We start from the raw sequence: 15738 nt of genomic DNA on the forward strand, positions 1-15738 counted from the left end.
AAATGGTGCTGTCAAGCGTCGTTGGAGTTGTTTTCCAGCTTCAATCAGCTGGTTCACGTCCAGATTTGGTTGTGAGGATTTCAAGGTGCTCACGCTTGTCTCGGTGTGTTGAAGGTAGTCATTAGTGTGCGCCACGACGGCACGAGTGCCCTTGTTTACTAGTAATATTCTTTTCCCGAAGGAAGAGCCTATGGGACAAGATTAGCTGTAGGAAATTGTTGGTCTACTGCCTCATCTTGGTGGGGATTATGCGTATGCAGTACGGTGGAATTATGTACTTGAATATTCGAATGACATCGCCTGGCTCAGGGAGGATACGTGTGCTTTCCAAACGTCTTTCATGACTAGGACGGACGGAGCCATCGGTAGGCGGTAAGTAAAGTTTACTTTTGAATGGTCATACTCACCACTGGTCTAGTGAGTCTATACATGTAATAATTATGGTGCAGTACAAATTTTTTTTAGTCGAGTCTCCGGATCCCCAGCAATGGTTGTGATAATTTATTCTATACATTGCTAATATAATATTTTAGGAGCGGGTCACAGACTAGACTGTTATGCATGGTTCCGCCTGAGTTCTGGTTCGGAGTTAGGTGAACAGCCTATCCAGTGGCTTTCAAACAAGATCGCGAGTCTTAACCGGACTGCAACTAGCCCTAGAGTAGGAGCAGATGTTGCAATTAGTTGAATTCCGCCGTTATGCTTGGTTTGATGTGCTCGTATTTTCATGCTTGACTGGCTGGTTTGTTGGCTACATGTATGCACTGACATCCAGCTTGGGTGCATCCGGAAGTAGGGCTGAGCTAGCTAGCTATAACACTACTAGTAGTACTAGGCCAGATGTGCTTTTACTTGACGTTGGCCTTACAGTGCTATCAACTAGCTTACTTCCAGTAGGGAGCAACAACTTGTTGCGTCCTGCATCGGATGATAGCAATGGCGAAACGGAATCAACTCCAACTTCTGGCTGCACTTCTACTAGTATCCATGAGTAGCATTGGCCGCCATTGCACTGTACTGAAAGCCATGCTGGTAATAGCAAGCCATTGCTACTGCCTTGAACTATGGATTCGCACAGATATTGGCTGGTATTATTTTTTAAGAGTCCATAAAACAATAGCATGGAACTGTGATCTCTTTTCTGTGGGCCAGATGCGCGGCGCCCAGCCTTCATCACATCATTCAGCTGCAGTCCGTGCACTGCGGAAAATCAAGCATCGCATTTTCCCTCTGGTTTGAATTGAACTTTTGTACGGAACTGGAGTTTACGTGCCACAATTTAGAGATCGCGTAGGTACTGGAACGAATCGAGCAAAAACGGATGGATTGGCTTGTACGAAAAATTGTGAGTTTGAGTGCATGCTTTCAGAGAGTGATGGAGGCAAGTTACGTAATGAAGGCAGCGCGCCGCGCACTGACCCATAACCACAGTTGCTTACTCGTGTGTATGCACTCTTGGTATTATGTATACAGTGCATACTGCGCATGCCGGTACATACATTTACGTGTAGATTATGCGCCTGGTACTGGTACATTGTAGAGATGGCATCTATACACAGCACTACAATATGTACGCCGTGTCATCTACATAATCCCGTCTTGAACAGGGAACTGAAAAACTTGGCACGTCAGAATAATTTTATTTGTTCCCTGGGTCCTTACCATGCCAGCAGCACAGGTGTCTCTGGGCCCATACAAAGGGGGGGGGGGGAGGGGTATGGCAGTGCAGGTTTCCCTGGGCCCATACAAGGGGGGGGGGGGGTACGGCAGCTGTGGTGACCTAGTACATGATGTACCTGTCACCAAGAGTACATGACTCTGTACTGTTGCTGTCACCTATTACCTGTGGCTGTGAATCTTCCTAAATCATCTACTACTTCAATCACAATCAAGGTCCGAAAGTCAGCATTCCTTTGTGAAGTGAATGTTGTTTGCTGATGGCAGGGCTTAGTTGGAAACACTGCCGTCTTCCTGGCATATCTTTGTTTGGTGAAAACACAGTTTGTAAACTGACTTGTGCCGTAGTTGAGAACCACTGCCTTGGGCGAATGGCGTATTCGCCTGGGTTTCTGCTGTACGCTCTAATCCCCCACGGATCATTCTGGGATTAATTGTGAACATACAGCTCCTTATCTACAAGATATGTGTCAACTATGGACGCACGTCACTGCAGCAATGTAAACGTGCGTAGAGTATACTGCCGGCTTTTTTGTGTTGTCTTGCATTCGTCTACAGGCCTCAGGCTCAGGTCTGATGCAACATATCCATTGCCTTTCATTTGTTTTTTGATTCGCCCGATGGGTGAGTGTGCAGACTCGCAGGATAATTGTTCTAGGTGATCTGAAAGAAACACAATCTACTGGTAGTCTTGGTGCGTAATGGCGTTCGAAATTGAATTTCTCGATTCCGCCGATTGCAGAATTTCCGCAGAATTCAAAAAATCCGACAGAATATTGCAGAAAAGAGGTGCTTTTTCTGGAGACCTTTGATGTATATCACAGCCAAACCAACCTGCTTGTAACTTTCAAAATCAACTTGCACGGTACATTTTGGAGCTTTCAATTTTTGGACCAGGATTTCGCATAATTTTGGTTCAGAATTTATAGGGACAACAAACTTCGGTGGGTTTGCGGAAATTTGATCTGTTTTTACGCTCATTTCCCTTGCAGCATTTGGAAGGATGTGCAGAATTAGCGCAGAATTTACTGTTTTCAGCCGCAGGATTCCGCACGGAATTTCTAATATTCTGCCCCGGAATTCACGGGGAGCAGACGTGGTTTCACACTATGGGAGCATAGTTGTAAGCTAGCCTAACTCTAGGTTGTTATGTGTGGATTGTCGCCAGGCTTTGTTGAGTTTTAGTCTTGGCGCTGGCTTTTTTTAAATAGTTTCTGCTACTGTATAAGTAAGAAGGCCAATAAATTTTCGAGCAAACGTCAACAACTAGCCATCCGCTACTACTACTACTACTACTAGTACTAGCCTACAGTGCTCTTGGTATTATTGTTGTAGTAGTACATTGTACTGTTAGCTGGTTGGTCAGTGCCACTACCAACTCCTTTTTTTCCATTTATTATTGTGTGGGTGTCTGTGTGCTGTGGTCTGTAAGACCTTGATTTTGCAAGGTCCTTTCAAGGCTTGCGTCAGTTCGCTGCCGGCTCCATTCATTGCGGCCAGGGAAGGAGTCCTGCTGGACTTTCCTTCCTTGTCCGTCTGTTCCACACCAGTTATCTCCTGTGCCCTTGCGGTTTTCATTCATTGGCTTGCTGTATTGGACTGGGTTTCCTCTTAGAAAACTAATATAACTACAGTATAGTCCACAGCAGGCAAACCCACTTGCCTTCGGCTGTTAACAGTGCGCCAGCTATTCTGAATTCTGGATCAGACACCAACAAGTAAATACTAGTAGTAACTGTTTAAAACTATAATCTGTTTTTCTAACTGTTCCTCTGCCTCTCTCACCATTGCTCTGCACTGTGGACAGAGCCATGCTCTGGGAATAAGAAGCCTAACTAACTTGTAAAGTTGTATTATGTGCCTTGGCCACAGCAAAAATTTAATCAGTACTGTAATATCCTAGTTGACAGTCTGCTTTACTCCTGGCTACATTGAGCCACTTTATTGCATCCTTGAGTACCAGCCCTTTGCATCTGCACAGCACTGCATCCCACCTGCCGACTCCAGTGGTGTCCTCATCAGCACTTCACTGTCTTCAACCAGTTCAGGCAAGCGGACAGCTGTTGGGCTACAATCATGTAACAGCTATTCTGTGTCGTTAGCTCTTACATTGAATTTGTGACCATAGAAAAGCTGAAGCCTGTGAAGGATCGCTTTCTAAATTCAGTGTTTCTCCTTGCAGTCATGTGCCACTGTGTGCTACTGCTGTTGCTCCATCATGCTATCCCTGCATATTAGTACACACTCAGTGGTATGCTTTGCCCAGCAATGGTCCGTGACTTACTCACACAGTCACGCTAAGTGGACTGGCAATCTACTAGTAGTATTGCTTAGTCCAGCAATGAATTGATCCGTGACGACTCACTCACGCAGTCACTCTAACGCGTGTACAGTACATAACACCACTTTACTTTTCAAGGACCCGGGCCAGATTGATACCCCCCCCCCCCTCCCTTCCCCTCCTGCCTTTCAGCTTTGGCTTCAGAAGTTGAGCTGTGATGTGCACACCTGCATTCTCTGTTATCATTCTTTTATGCAAGCTACTAAAAGTGCCATGGCTGGCTATAATCGCCCTCACCTCCTCCTTTTTTTTTAATTTCGGCCAGTCGGCTACTATCATGATTTTCGTCTTGGGGGTTAGACAAGGGGAAGTAGCCATGTAGGGGCGTTAGCCCGCCTTTTGGCACCGGGAGTAGCAGCTCGCTCGACTTGACTCTACTGAGTGCAGAGGACCCACACCTTGATCTGGTGAGCTGCGTCGTGGGGATTTTGCAGTCAGATGTGCGACTGCGGGGCTCGAACCCGCGACCTCTCGGGTCGCAGGCGAGTGCAGTACCTCCTCCTTGATTGGCCTTGACTGAGTGCTACATGCACATGTAGCTATGGCCCAGTACGTGTATGGGTGCCACATAATGTCCTAGCCATGGGCCCACTAGTGCACTGATGGGAGGGTAGGAGGGGGCAGCACCCTTCCGGTAGAAAAAAGGTGCGTATTGGGAGGAGGGCAGTGCAACGCACGTCATAGTAAGCAATATTCTGTATCACCGTTTTACGCAATGTATTAGTCTGTATAAGACATGTTACGATGTATGTTAGACATTAAACTGTTGTTACCACTTGCCAAAGCACGGCATCAGCAAAGCGACATTTCTGTTGCAATTCACTCTTTATACATTGTACATGTACCCAAAAGATATTATGGTTCCTAGGCTCTGGTTCCTGTCTACAGCATTGGGTATTATCAAGAGTACATAATCCCGTTATGTACTTTGGTATTGTACATGTCCATGACATTATGCCCCTATAAAATTAGTATACAAACTGTACCCTCATCGTGAGGAGAGAGTAGAGATACGCACCGTCTTCACTACTAGTACTAGTATGATTGTGGAGATCATTGAAACCAGGAGGCTTGTAACACCTCCTGGTGCTACTGTCAGAGTTGACTACTGACATATTACTGTACAGTAGTACAGTTAACAAACTGTACTACTGTTCGGCCTCATCTTCTCTGTGCTGCGCTGATGAGTACACAAAGGTCGAAACAGTTCTGTCCGCAGATTGAGTTATGTACTAATACACACATCATGTAGTATTGGTTACCTTCACCTTCAGGGTGCGTTCGAATTGTCACTCTTTGACCTTTCGAGGAGTTTCGTTTTTCTGAAGAGGTGGCTTATTGGCCTCTTCAGAAAAACGGAACTCCACAACCTCATCCGATGGGAGAGGTGGATTAGTTCCGAAGAGTTTGGAATACATGTAGCTACATATCATGTACGTCGAGATGGTCGATCTGATCGGACGTCATTATCGCCATGACAATTCCACTGAAAAACTCTAAAACGATAGAAACCGTTCTATTGCCGTATTGGGACACTCGAACTGATCTCTTTTAAAAATTTGTTCGAACAGTTGACGAAGAAAATTCGAACGCCCCCCCCCCCCCCCTTGAATTAATAGTACCCTCATTAGCCATTGGCGGATTATGCTCGGCCAATCGTCAAATTATGCTTTTGATTATGCCACAATTATGCCAACAAATATGCTGAATTATGCTCCGCTCCACTATGTATTCACGCTGTACATAGAGGATTGAGAAACCACGCATACACACACGGCCATGCCCTAAGCATAATTTTTTTGTCTAAAACCGAAAGATTATGCCGACCTTACACGTTGGAATCCGTATATTATGCCGGAGCATAATTTTTGGACGAAATCCCAAGATTATGCCAAATATTATGCCGGCATAATCCGCCAATTCTGGGGGCTAAGTTACGGCTAACCCTCATCGATACTCAGACCTCAGTGACCTCATCCATCTCGAAATGACTACAAAGTAGTGCCGGTATTCCTTATACAGCACCAAGAGTATTATACTCTTGCAAGTTATACATGTACATGTCTTACATTTGCTCACCTAATTCCTACAGTGGCATTGATGTCTGTCCGAAAGAGGACTCGGGTTCGTTGTAGCGATAGTTCAACGGACGCTTCGAGGTCACTGAGATACATGTACAATCATAATAATAATTATTATCTTTATTCTCGTAGCTATGCAGAAGAGGTTACTTCAGTAATGTCTGGCGCTAGCCAGGGTCCACACAGCTTTAATTCCCGTAGCTATGCACAAGACGTTACTTTAGTAACATCTGGCGCTAGCCAGGGTCCACACAGCTTTAATTTGGTGTTTACCGTACATGTATATTCTCTATTACAAGCACAGTCTCTAATACAGTCGTCCCTCTCTAATCCGGCATTTGTTTATCCAGCACCCTTGCAAACCAGCACACTTTCTGGCAAAACGGATTTTTCAGTTCATTTTCTACGCTTTAATCCGGCACTTGAATTCCGCCTCCAGCAGCGATTTTCTGCAACAAATCGCTCAAACTGTACATTATTTGGTTTTCTAATCCAGCAGTTGTACATCGCACACCCTAACGGAGCACAGCTATGTCAGTTTGGTCAGTGCATGAACTACTTATCAGGGAGCATTCTACATGTAACATACACTTGGGAATATCCTATGCACTGTATAGACATGTATTCCACAAAGTACTTGGATTGACACGGAAAATCACTGCGTTTTTGACGTACAACACAAACATGTATGTTAGTAGGTCGGCCGGGTTGGAGGACAGGATTTGATAATCCAGCACCCTTGTTTATCCAGCAGAAAATGCCGTTGCAAAAGGTGCCGGATTAGAGAGGGACGACTGTACTAGCACACTGTGAGCACCTTTCGAAACATTTATAAGCACAGTCTCTATTACTAGCACAGTAGTAGCACGGTCTTGGTGGAAATCAATGCTGCATGCATAATATCTAGCATGTATTTCTTCTTGCTCTGTATGGATGTATTGGTAGCACGGTCTCCATTATAAGCACGGGGTAGAGGGGTGTTGAAAAAATATAACTATGGCACGGCGCTTATAATCAGGGAGTAGTACAATACCGGTATTGTACTACTCCCTGCTTATAATAGAGAATATACGGTATTTATTTTGTTTGTTTGTAGCGGACGGACCTCCGTCTGGCGCTATCCCGTATCTGTACAGCTGTCACGTACCTTACCGCACCATCAAACACAGCTGGCCACAATATTTGCTGGCTCCCGTATCTGTCCCGTACCGTATTCGTCGTACTTCAGTATTATGTATACGACTCCCTGATTTTCTGGAAAGAAATAGGGAGACGAGGAGGAAATGCAATTAGAATGGACGTTAGTTGCCGAATAGGTGATAGGATGCGTCAGCAAAAACATACTTTGGAAGAGAGATTCCGTCGTCTCCAAAATAAGCGTGAACGGTCGAGCGAGCGCCGGTCAGAGGAAACGTCGGAAGAGAGATCCCGTCGACTCCTGAACGCCCGTGATCGGCAGAGTCAGCGCCGGTCCCAGGACACGTCAGGACAGACATCCCGTCGACTCCGTTAGAATCTGCGAAGTAAAATAAACAACAACAACAACAACAACTCCAGAACGCCCGTGATCGGGAGAGTCAGCGCCGGTCCCAGGAAACGTCAGGACAGACATCGCGTCGACTCCAGAACGCCCGTGATCGTCAGAGTCAGCGCCAGTCTCGTAGCTATGCAGAAGACGTTACTTCAGTAACTCATTGAAAACGGTTTTTGCAATACAATGTTGTAGCTAATCAGAGGAAAAGAACATTTCCACCAGTTCTAACAACATGCACGATGAGCTAGGAAACAAAGCATAGCGTAGGGCCCTGAGCTTCCCAAGCTCTCTCGTTTCAGGATTTCCAGAACGCCCGTGATCGGCAGAGTCAGCGCCGGTCCCAGGAACCGTCAGGACAGACATCGCGTCGACTCCAGAACGCCCGTGATCGTCAGAGTCAGCGCCAGTCCCGTAGCTATGCAGAAGACGTTACTTCAGTAACTCATTGAAACGTTTTTGCAATACAATGTTGTAGCTAATCAAAGAAAAAAAACATTTCCACCAGTTCTAACAACATGCACGATGAGCTAGGAAACAAAGCATAGCGTAGGGCCCTGAGCTTCCCAAGCTCTCTCGTTTCAGGATTACCCAAAGGCTAACGCCTATCTGGGGGAATACATGGACTTGAGGCGAACGTGTGCACGAGGCGTAGATCCACATCCCATAACATTAAGGCCATTGGTTGATTTCTTATCAGAAACTACTGATCACATGTGCACAGGAATCATAATCACGCCAACATGACTGTGTCGTTGACCTCTCGGTCAATCAAGATTTCACTTTCACCCTACCATGGCATGTATACCATGGCTGGCTATCACCAAGAGTACATAGCGTTATGGACTCTTGGCGTTGCTATCCGTGACCCTGTCAGTCTCCAAGGACGCTCCCGATCTTAGTGGTGCATGTGCACTGTAAAGCTTAGCAAATGGCTAGAGAGTGAGTTGAAGTAATTGCCATATTAGGCTATTAGCATGCGACAGATGTTCTTTTTTCAATCACGCCTCTCCACGGGTCATTATGCGACTTGTAGTTGTCAGCACAGGTGTCGCTCCATAACTAAACTACTCTCGTAACTTGTATTCCGACAGAAACCTTGTTTTAGCACGAGTGCTTTGTATTGGTCAATCACAGCTCGAAGGCAATACTCGAAGATGCTGATAATGTTAGAAGTTTGTTACTTTGATGCTTTAGATGACGATAAAGAACGACGGGAGCACCACCGGCCATATAAAGGTTATAGAAAAGGGTGGTAAGGATAAATCGTCCATGTGCTCAAGTCAAGCACGTTTTTCACTTACAATAGCTATTGCATTCCTCAATTAGAATATCGTTATGATTCGTGGTACTGTACTGGGTAAAACAGACACCGGGTGCATCACCATTAATAATGTGGGACTGATGACAATGGACGGAGGATAACATGGAAGTTTTCCCCACCTACATGTACTCAAAAACTATTTTATCCACGATATGACAGCAGATAGAAATAAAAGTACGCAAAATTCCTGACATTTACTCTTGATAGTAGCTTAGTTATGTCAAGTAGCAGGTTTGTATCTTTTCAAGGCTATATTGTTTCTCAAATCAGTGTTACCAAGGTTATACCTTACCGTAATAACAAGTACTCAATGAATTCAACACTCGCACTGCATGTTTCAACCAGGAGTACACAACTCTCAGGCGTTAGGTACATTGTACTTTTGAACAAACTGGCAATTGAATCCGTTGCTTAAAAAAACTCCCATAGGTTATGTGCTCTTGAACAAACTGATAGGGGAATCCGTTGCTTGCTCAAATTGCCTCAATCGCAGCCGCATGCCGTCGCTATCATGTTGGCATGGTAACGTATGGTGAAGCCACCATACGGCCAGAAGTAGATAATGTCCAGTCCGGCTAGCAAGCCTCTGGGTGCGCAGCAAGGCTGTGGAGCCCGAGGTCGCTGGCGTTTGCTGCCCATCACGTTGAGCAATGCCATGACTCGTCCGTGTACACTGGACTCGATAGGGTGGACGACAGGATGGTGACAGGAGCCCTGGCAATAGGTCATTGGGAACTGACTGGGAATAATGGCATGCGGAAATCCAATTGCACTCATGGGGACGATCCTCCGATGCACTTTGCAGTGCTGAGTGTGAAAGAAGAAGGCTCGTTTTCTCCGACGGGCGTACAGACTGTTCTCCTTGCTCGCTTCCTGTTCTTGATGTTGCTGCTCCGTACCCTGCTCTGCACTGTCTTGTAACTCCCGAACCCTCTGCAAAGCCGCCAGAAACTCCTCATCTTCCGCATCCGGATCCACGTAGTTGTACGCCACTAGCTGGGGGTGATTGTCATGGCGACGACCCGTCGTTATCCTCACCCTTGCACCACTACTGTACATCTGCACGTAGGGCATGAGGAACAGGTTGAAGTCGCCCTTTGAGTGCCGACTGTGCATGCTCAGTGCGTCCATGACGTCCAGACTGAACCAGCCACTGGAGTCGATGGACGGAAGGGTTCTTGTTTGCGAGGTGATTAGCATGGTGGCATTGCTGTAGGGTCGGAGAGCGAATATGTCCAACCTGATTAGCAAACTGCCTCTCAGTCTCCGCAGGTATCCAGCTGTGGACTGGAGGTTTCCCGAGGAGACCAGGTGGATGCGCAGCGCTGCGTGACAGAGGTCCTCACTGTCGGCGGTCCTGTGAACTCTGAAATGCAGGTGGCGGTCCTGAAGTCCTACAATGGAGATGGGAAGAGAAGCGACCAGGAAAGAGAAGAAAATGATCGCACTAATGCGTTATGAACCAACCAGAATTGACGAACCTACAGGAGTCAAAGAATATCCCTGAGAACCCCACACCTTCTCGTAAATCTTCAGCTACATGCATAGGAACACGGGGATAGAAAATGCCCTGGGTTACTATAACTTCACTCTTGGGCACAGAGCTCCTAATTTTGCCTTGGAAGTATCATTACATGTGCCCTAATCTAATTCCACAGTTTGGAAATGATTCAGGGAGTCCGGCGACTCTCTAGGATCCGGGATGGTAAGTCTCAGAGGAGCAACATGTTCTTCACTCTCAAGTCCCTCTGAAACGCAATACACTATTAATTTTTAAATGTTGCAGAGGTTGTCAAAAGGAACTCAGCCCGGTGTCTGTACATGTATTGTGTAGGCGTTCTCTTCATGGATTCTCAGCGCAACGTAAACAGCCACTTGTGTCTGCTCTGTTGGAACTCTTGAAAACCTAATATGTTTACTAACCATGGCTCCAGGATTCAAGTTCGAACTTGAACGCCAGATGAGTCTCAATACATGTAGCGATAGATGTGTTTTTTTAAGTCGTAGACGGTCAAAATAGTAGCAAGAGTAAACTAAACATGTATAAATACTCTTGATACTAGTTTATGCTGAGGGGATTTTTTTAACTTCGGCCAGTATGACTACTACAGTATTCACTTCGCTGGCAATGAACGATGGTGTAAGGGCTGAGCGTCCAGCAACCTATACGAACCTATTAGTATACGCTCCTGTGTGAAGAATGATCCAATGGAGGCTAGGACTGTAAGCCGTTAATTAAACCCACTTTAATAGTTAGGGCCGACAAGGAATCACAATAAACACTGCTACTTGCATGCTGCAGGTGGAAGACATGGAATGATAGGTTTGGCGAGGATCGAGGAGTCGATTAGCGCCACAGAACATGATCTAATGGTTCTGATCATGGGAGTCCACGTGACATGGCATATTATAGCTGTTGCACATTTATCTCATTACCATACAGGGTAGACATATCGGCTCCAACTCCGCCCCTGCACTCTATGATAGCATGGGTCAAATGATGTCGGCATGCTTGTTCAACTGCCCACATGCCGTAATCACTTTCTACAAAAAATAAATGTTTTAGCCTCGTGACAGGGATGTGAAACCACTCTCTAGTTATCTACTGTCCTGACTTGGCTTCCATGCGAGAGGTTCTTTCTGCCATACCGGGTCCTCGCCCTTTCCGCGTACCGGTATCTTATCTACAGTACCTTACTCTTTGATCAGGTCACTGGGCCCTACTGCTTCATTTTATCCCAGCCCTTCAGCTTGTCTAAGTTGTGTCCCGTCTTCTGTCCCCCATGCTGCATGTATCACTGCGTAGGTATACCAAACGTCACTGCTTTTCAAGCTTTCTGAATGAAACTTGTGTTCTAGATGGATGGTACAGTTTTTACTGTATCGTACAATGCTCGTCCACGTGGTCTTTATGGCAGGCTCTTGAGGAAATCCTCTTGCAGCACGCCTAGCTCTCACGATTTGGTTTTAGGGGCGAGTTCACGAGAAGAACATGACCCCTAGCTGCCCCCCTCCCCTCCGGCACCTAGGCTAGGGGCAAAAACACTAGTGCTAGGGAAGTACTAGTGCTAGGGAGTATTCGGTACACTGTACTACTGCCGTACTGGTACTTCACTATTCCCTGACTACCGCCATGCTACACGAACATACTAGTACATGGTACTGTACCCAGTTTTCCCATGCATGACGTCACAGCCTACCAAGTATCCTTCGGCCTCTCTCCTTCTCACTGTGATGAAGAAGAGAAAGCAGGGTTGTCAAAGATCGACTCTTCCTTCTTCTGTTTTTCAGCGTTCGCTTAATCACTGGGTTTATCGTGCCCATCACTCGGCGAGACATTCTTTCCAGGGTACTGGTTATTCAAGGCTATAGTGAGTTCTATATAGCCAGTACATATACATGTACTCGTACCACTCTAACCCTCAGAGATTCCTACCTTTCCTTTGCCTTTAGAATACGCAGCCCAGGCCTGCGTGCACTCGAGTCGCTCGTGGCTCATGGACAAGGTCGCATCTCCAATGCTCCTTCTTCGAAGTATACTGTTCCCGGATTGGTAAGGTAGACCAATATTGGATGTGGATACCATGCAGTGAGTGGATCGTGCAAGTCCTGTACGACTCTCTGGTGATATTCTGTTTTCTATCAGCACCCCCGACCAGTGGCATAAGATCTTGCAGCGCATGATTCACATCATCGGAACACTAGGTCGCATGAAGGTGTGCTACAGTACTATGGAAGTACATGTACCGGTACATGTAGAAGCAACTGTGTTGACTTTAGTTTTGGGCCTTGGCTTTGGAATTCGAGGGGCTTTCGACAGGGCTGATTGCTTTAGTACACGGCGTTTTCTATTTTTGTTCGAGTGAATGTTGAACTTGTGAGGTTTCTCGACTACTTCGAAGTATATCCTTGGGCTCCTCAGGGCCCTGTTTGTATTAACATCTTTTGGAGTCTCCAGAGACAATAGTCAATACGGTAGATTCCTATCACTTTTGTCAACGTCATACTTGTAAGTTTGGATTTTCTTTGGAGATACATCATTAGGCTGTTAGGGTTTGGCGGACAACACTTGGAAACTTCGAATCATGGCGTGACAGATAGGTCTTTCCCATCCATCCTGGTCTCACTGAGGACTCCTTGTCAGTGGATCTACACCAGTAGTCTAAATAGACTGCCATGCTTGCTACTCCCCCATGAGATCGGGTTACAAACTCAGTCCCATCGGCTCTAAGTGGACTGGCATGCAGTAGGGCTCCTAGGAAACATGTGTGCTACCAAGAGTACGGTTATGTACTCTTGGTGCTACGGATAGGTGACTCCGATCCGAGGAACGTTTGTACTACTGTACGGTTTGCATTCATTATAAGCTTTCGTTTCACCATGCTCGCGCAAAGGATATGAGGTTTTACTTCGCAATTCCTCGTGAGTAAGGTCCCCCTGACATTGTAATTTGTATTCGCGTGCGCAATGGCCGTGTTCAGATTAGAATTAATAGTTTTGACTATCCTCTGGCAACACAGCTCGCATTAGACCAATCAAGACTTCGTCGCAGACATGGTTTCAGCGTGCGACACTTTGTAACACCACTCCAAACCGTGTTACCAAGTCCAGTTGAGCAGTTTCCAAGCGCCTGACAGAGACATTGATTTGGAGTGGTGTGAAGTCAATGTCCAGCTGTCTTTCTTCAACTACATTGTACTACTAGTATGAACAGTGTGCCTGATCTTTCTCTGCCTTACCTCTGTACGGGTAGGAATGTACAACTGTCGAAGAGGGACTTTGGCATTTCCCCTCGCCGCTCACCATCCTGGCCGCATGCAGTTGCTCATTTCTTTGACTGTAAATGTCCTTCATGTAGCTCAGCTCCTCGGGGGGAACAATGGCGGATCGGCGATCTTCCTCCACTTCTGGGAACATGGCGTGCTGTCCGGTCCTGGGCAGTTCGTCATAGGCTTTCGACAGGCCCTCCTCATATTCATAATTCGAGCGGGAGCTTGTTGTTGATGTCCCGGAGGCTCGGTTGGACTGGTGCCAGGCGGCAGATGCCTCAGCAGGCGTACCCAAGGGTAACACCTTCATCATACCGCACATCAAGATGGCGACCAGGCAGTGCAGCGTCCAGCCGACAGGACCGGCGCGTGTAACACCCACCACCCTGGGTGACACTTTCGATGTTACACTGTCATCGTTCACACCTCTCCGTCGCTCTCCTGATAAGGCTCGACAGGCACCATCTGTCCACGTCCTGCGGGAGCGAGGTGATAGCGTGGAGATGGGATCGTGAATACTCAGAATACTCATATCTTCGCACAAGAGATAGTAACTGTTCACCCCCACAAGTGCCTCGGGCGCTTATCAAGTGTTGTTGGATAACAAAAACGTGCTGCACTTCACAATTGGTGAGGAGTCTTTCTCGAGTCGGACGCATCACGACAGAACTAAGAATCCAAGAAGTAGATCACCAACGCTCAAACGAAGGCAAAGGTCGTCTGCCCGGAGTGGTTTATAGCAATTCCGAATCGTGAGTGTTCGCGGAATTCCAGTATCATCTCCACTGTGGCCACCACCAAGTTCAAGCCGTCGAGGTGTGCGCGAACACTGCAAGCAAAACACCGGTCACCACACGCACTACCGCACTCGGCACAAACTAAGTTGTTGCTTTCCGTGCCGCTCAGAACCAGTCGGGCCGCAGCCAACGCCTCGTACCTGGAGCTCTGCGTCCACCTAGCTTGTGCAAACCGCGCAGCACCAGATCTAGGCAAATGCACTCCCACTCGGCGAGGCACTCTCAGATCTCAACGGCACGGGCAATACGGCGTTTTCCGGAGGTGACGTCACAGCGTCTTTAATCTCGTAATAAGACTCTGAGTATTTGCCGGTAGTGGTTAGTATAAATACATTGAAGTCGCAACACTGTTAGTGCGGGCGAGGCCGCCGTCCAAGTGAAATTCGCAACTGTGGTAGCGCGAAAGATCGGCCATTACACACAGGGCTGAAGTAACAGTCAGTTGTAGGACTTGAATATGCAGTCAGAGCACAATGATGCTCCAGGAAAGGAGGAAACTGAGAAAGTTCAGAAGCCTGCGCTCGTGTATCTATTACTGAACGTAGCTGTAAGCTATTCGACCGACACCGCCAGGGAAAATAGACCGATGAGATGCTGTAGAGAAACTGAAATACCGGGTAAAATATGTGGCGCACCTCTGCAGCTAAATCCGATCAATGCGACCAATGTCACTATGTAACTGTTGGCAACATAGTTGTATGCCTTATGCCGTTATGCCTTATGAAATATGGTTATGTCGGGGTCGCGATGTTTGATCCTAGGGTCTCACGTGACCATCGATTGCTGATCTTGGTCTCCGCCAGTCACGAGCCACCATCTGTTGTCCGCTCTCGCTACGAAACATCTGGGGAGGTGCCCGGAGTCGTTAGCCATATGCGAAAGGAGGTCGTCTTGGCCATAAAAGCACATGTTATCATCCTTCCAGTATGTGATAGGCAGGCATCTGAAACCCTGTCGCCTAGCTGTGGTGTTCGTGACACCAAGAGTACGTAATGTACTCTTCGTGTCACTAGTGGTAGTAGTGTGAGACGTCAGCTAGCTAGCTGAGAACTAACCCACTTTGGGGGAAGGCGGGTTTTGTTTTGCTCGCCTCACTGGCATCATCTCATACGCTGGGTGATCTGGAAAGCGGAAAGCAAAACGTGACCGAAAAGGCCATGTCCTGGCAGTTCCGGCAAGAACGAGCGTTAAGTTGATTTGTACTTGTCCCCTGGTGCG

General features: G+C 46.9%; 1 protein-coding gene and 1 long non-coding RNA gene across 2 annotated transcripts; one reads left to right on the forward strand and one right to left on the reverse strand.

Moving 5' to 3' along the window:
• Positions 1 to 10: 10 nt before the first annotated feature.
• Positions 11 to 4871, forward strand: LOC135818507 (uncharacterized). The gene is made up of 2 exons (XR_010553694.1): positions 11 to 372; positions 2670 to 4871. It is a non-coding gene; the product is annotated as an uncharacterized LOC135818507 (long non-coding RNA).
• A 3923-nt stretch (positions 4872 to 8794) lies between these two features.
• On the reverse strand, positions 8795 to 15170 carry LOC135818502 (protein 60A-like). Its single transcript, XM_065331888.1, has 2 exons — positions 13694 to 15170; positions 8795 to 10348 (listed from the first exon to the last, which is right to left on the reverse strand). The coding sequence occupies exons 1-2, from the start codon at positions 14253 to 14255 to the stop codon at positions 9438 to 9440; spliced, it is 1473 nt and encodes a 490-aa protein (XP_065187960.1). The 5' UTR covers positions 14256 to 15170; the 3' UTR covers positions 8795 to 9437.
• Positions 15171 to 15738: the final 568 nt, after the last annotated feature.

Source organism: Sycon ciliatum, chromosome 5 (genome assembly GCF_964019385.1).
Source record: "Sycon ciliatum chromosome 5, ocSycCili1.1, whole genome shotgun sequence".
Classification (NCBI taxonomy): domain Eukaryota; kingdom Metazoa; phylum Porifera; class Calcarea; order Leucosolenida; family Sycettidae; genus Sycon; species Sycon ciliatum.

Bases quoted from the DNA above. Each gene is read 5' to 3' on its own strand.
- LOC135818502 (XM_065331888.1), bottom strand. From the start codon at position 14,255: ATGAGTATTCTGAGTATTCACGATCCCATCTCCACGCTATCACCTCGC. The intron at 10,349-13,693 runs GTAAGGCAGAGA...TCTCCATTGTAG, and splicing joins ACATTCCTACCCGTACAGAG to GACTTCAGGACCGCCACCTG.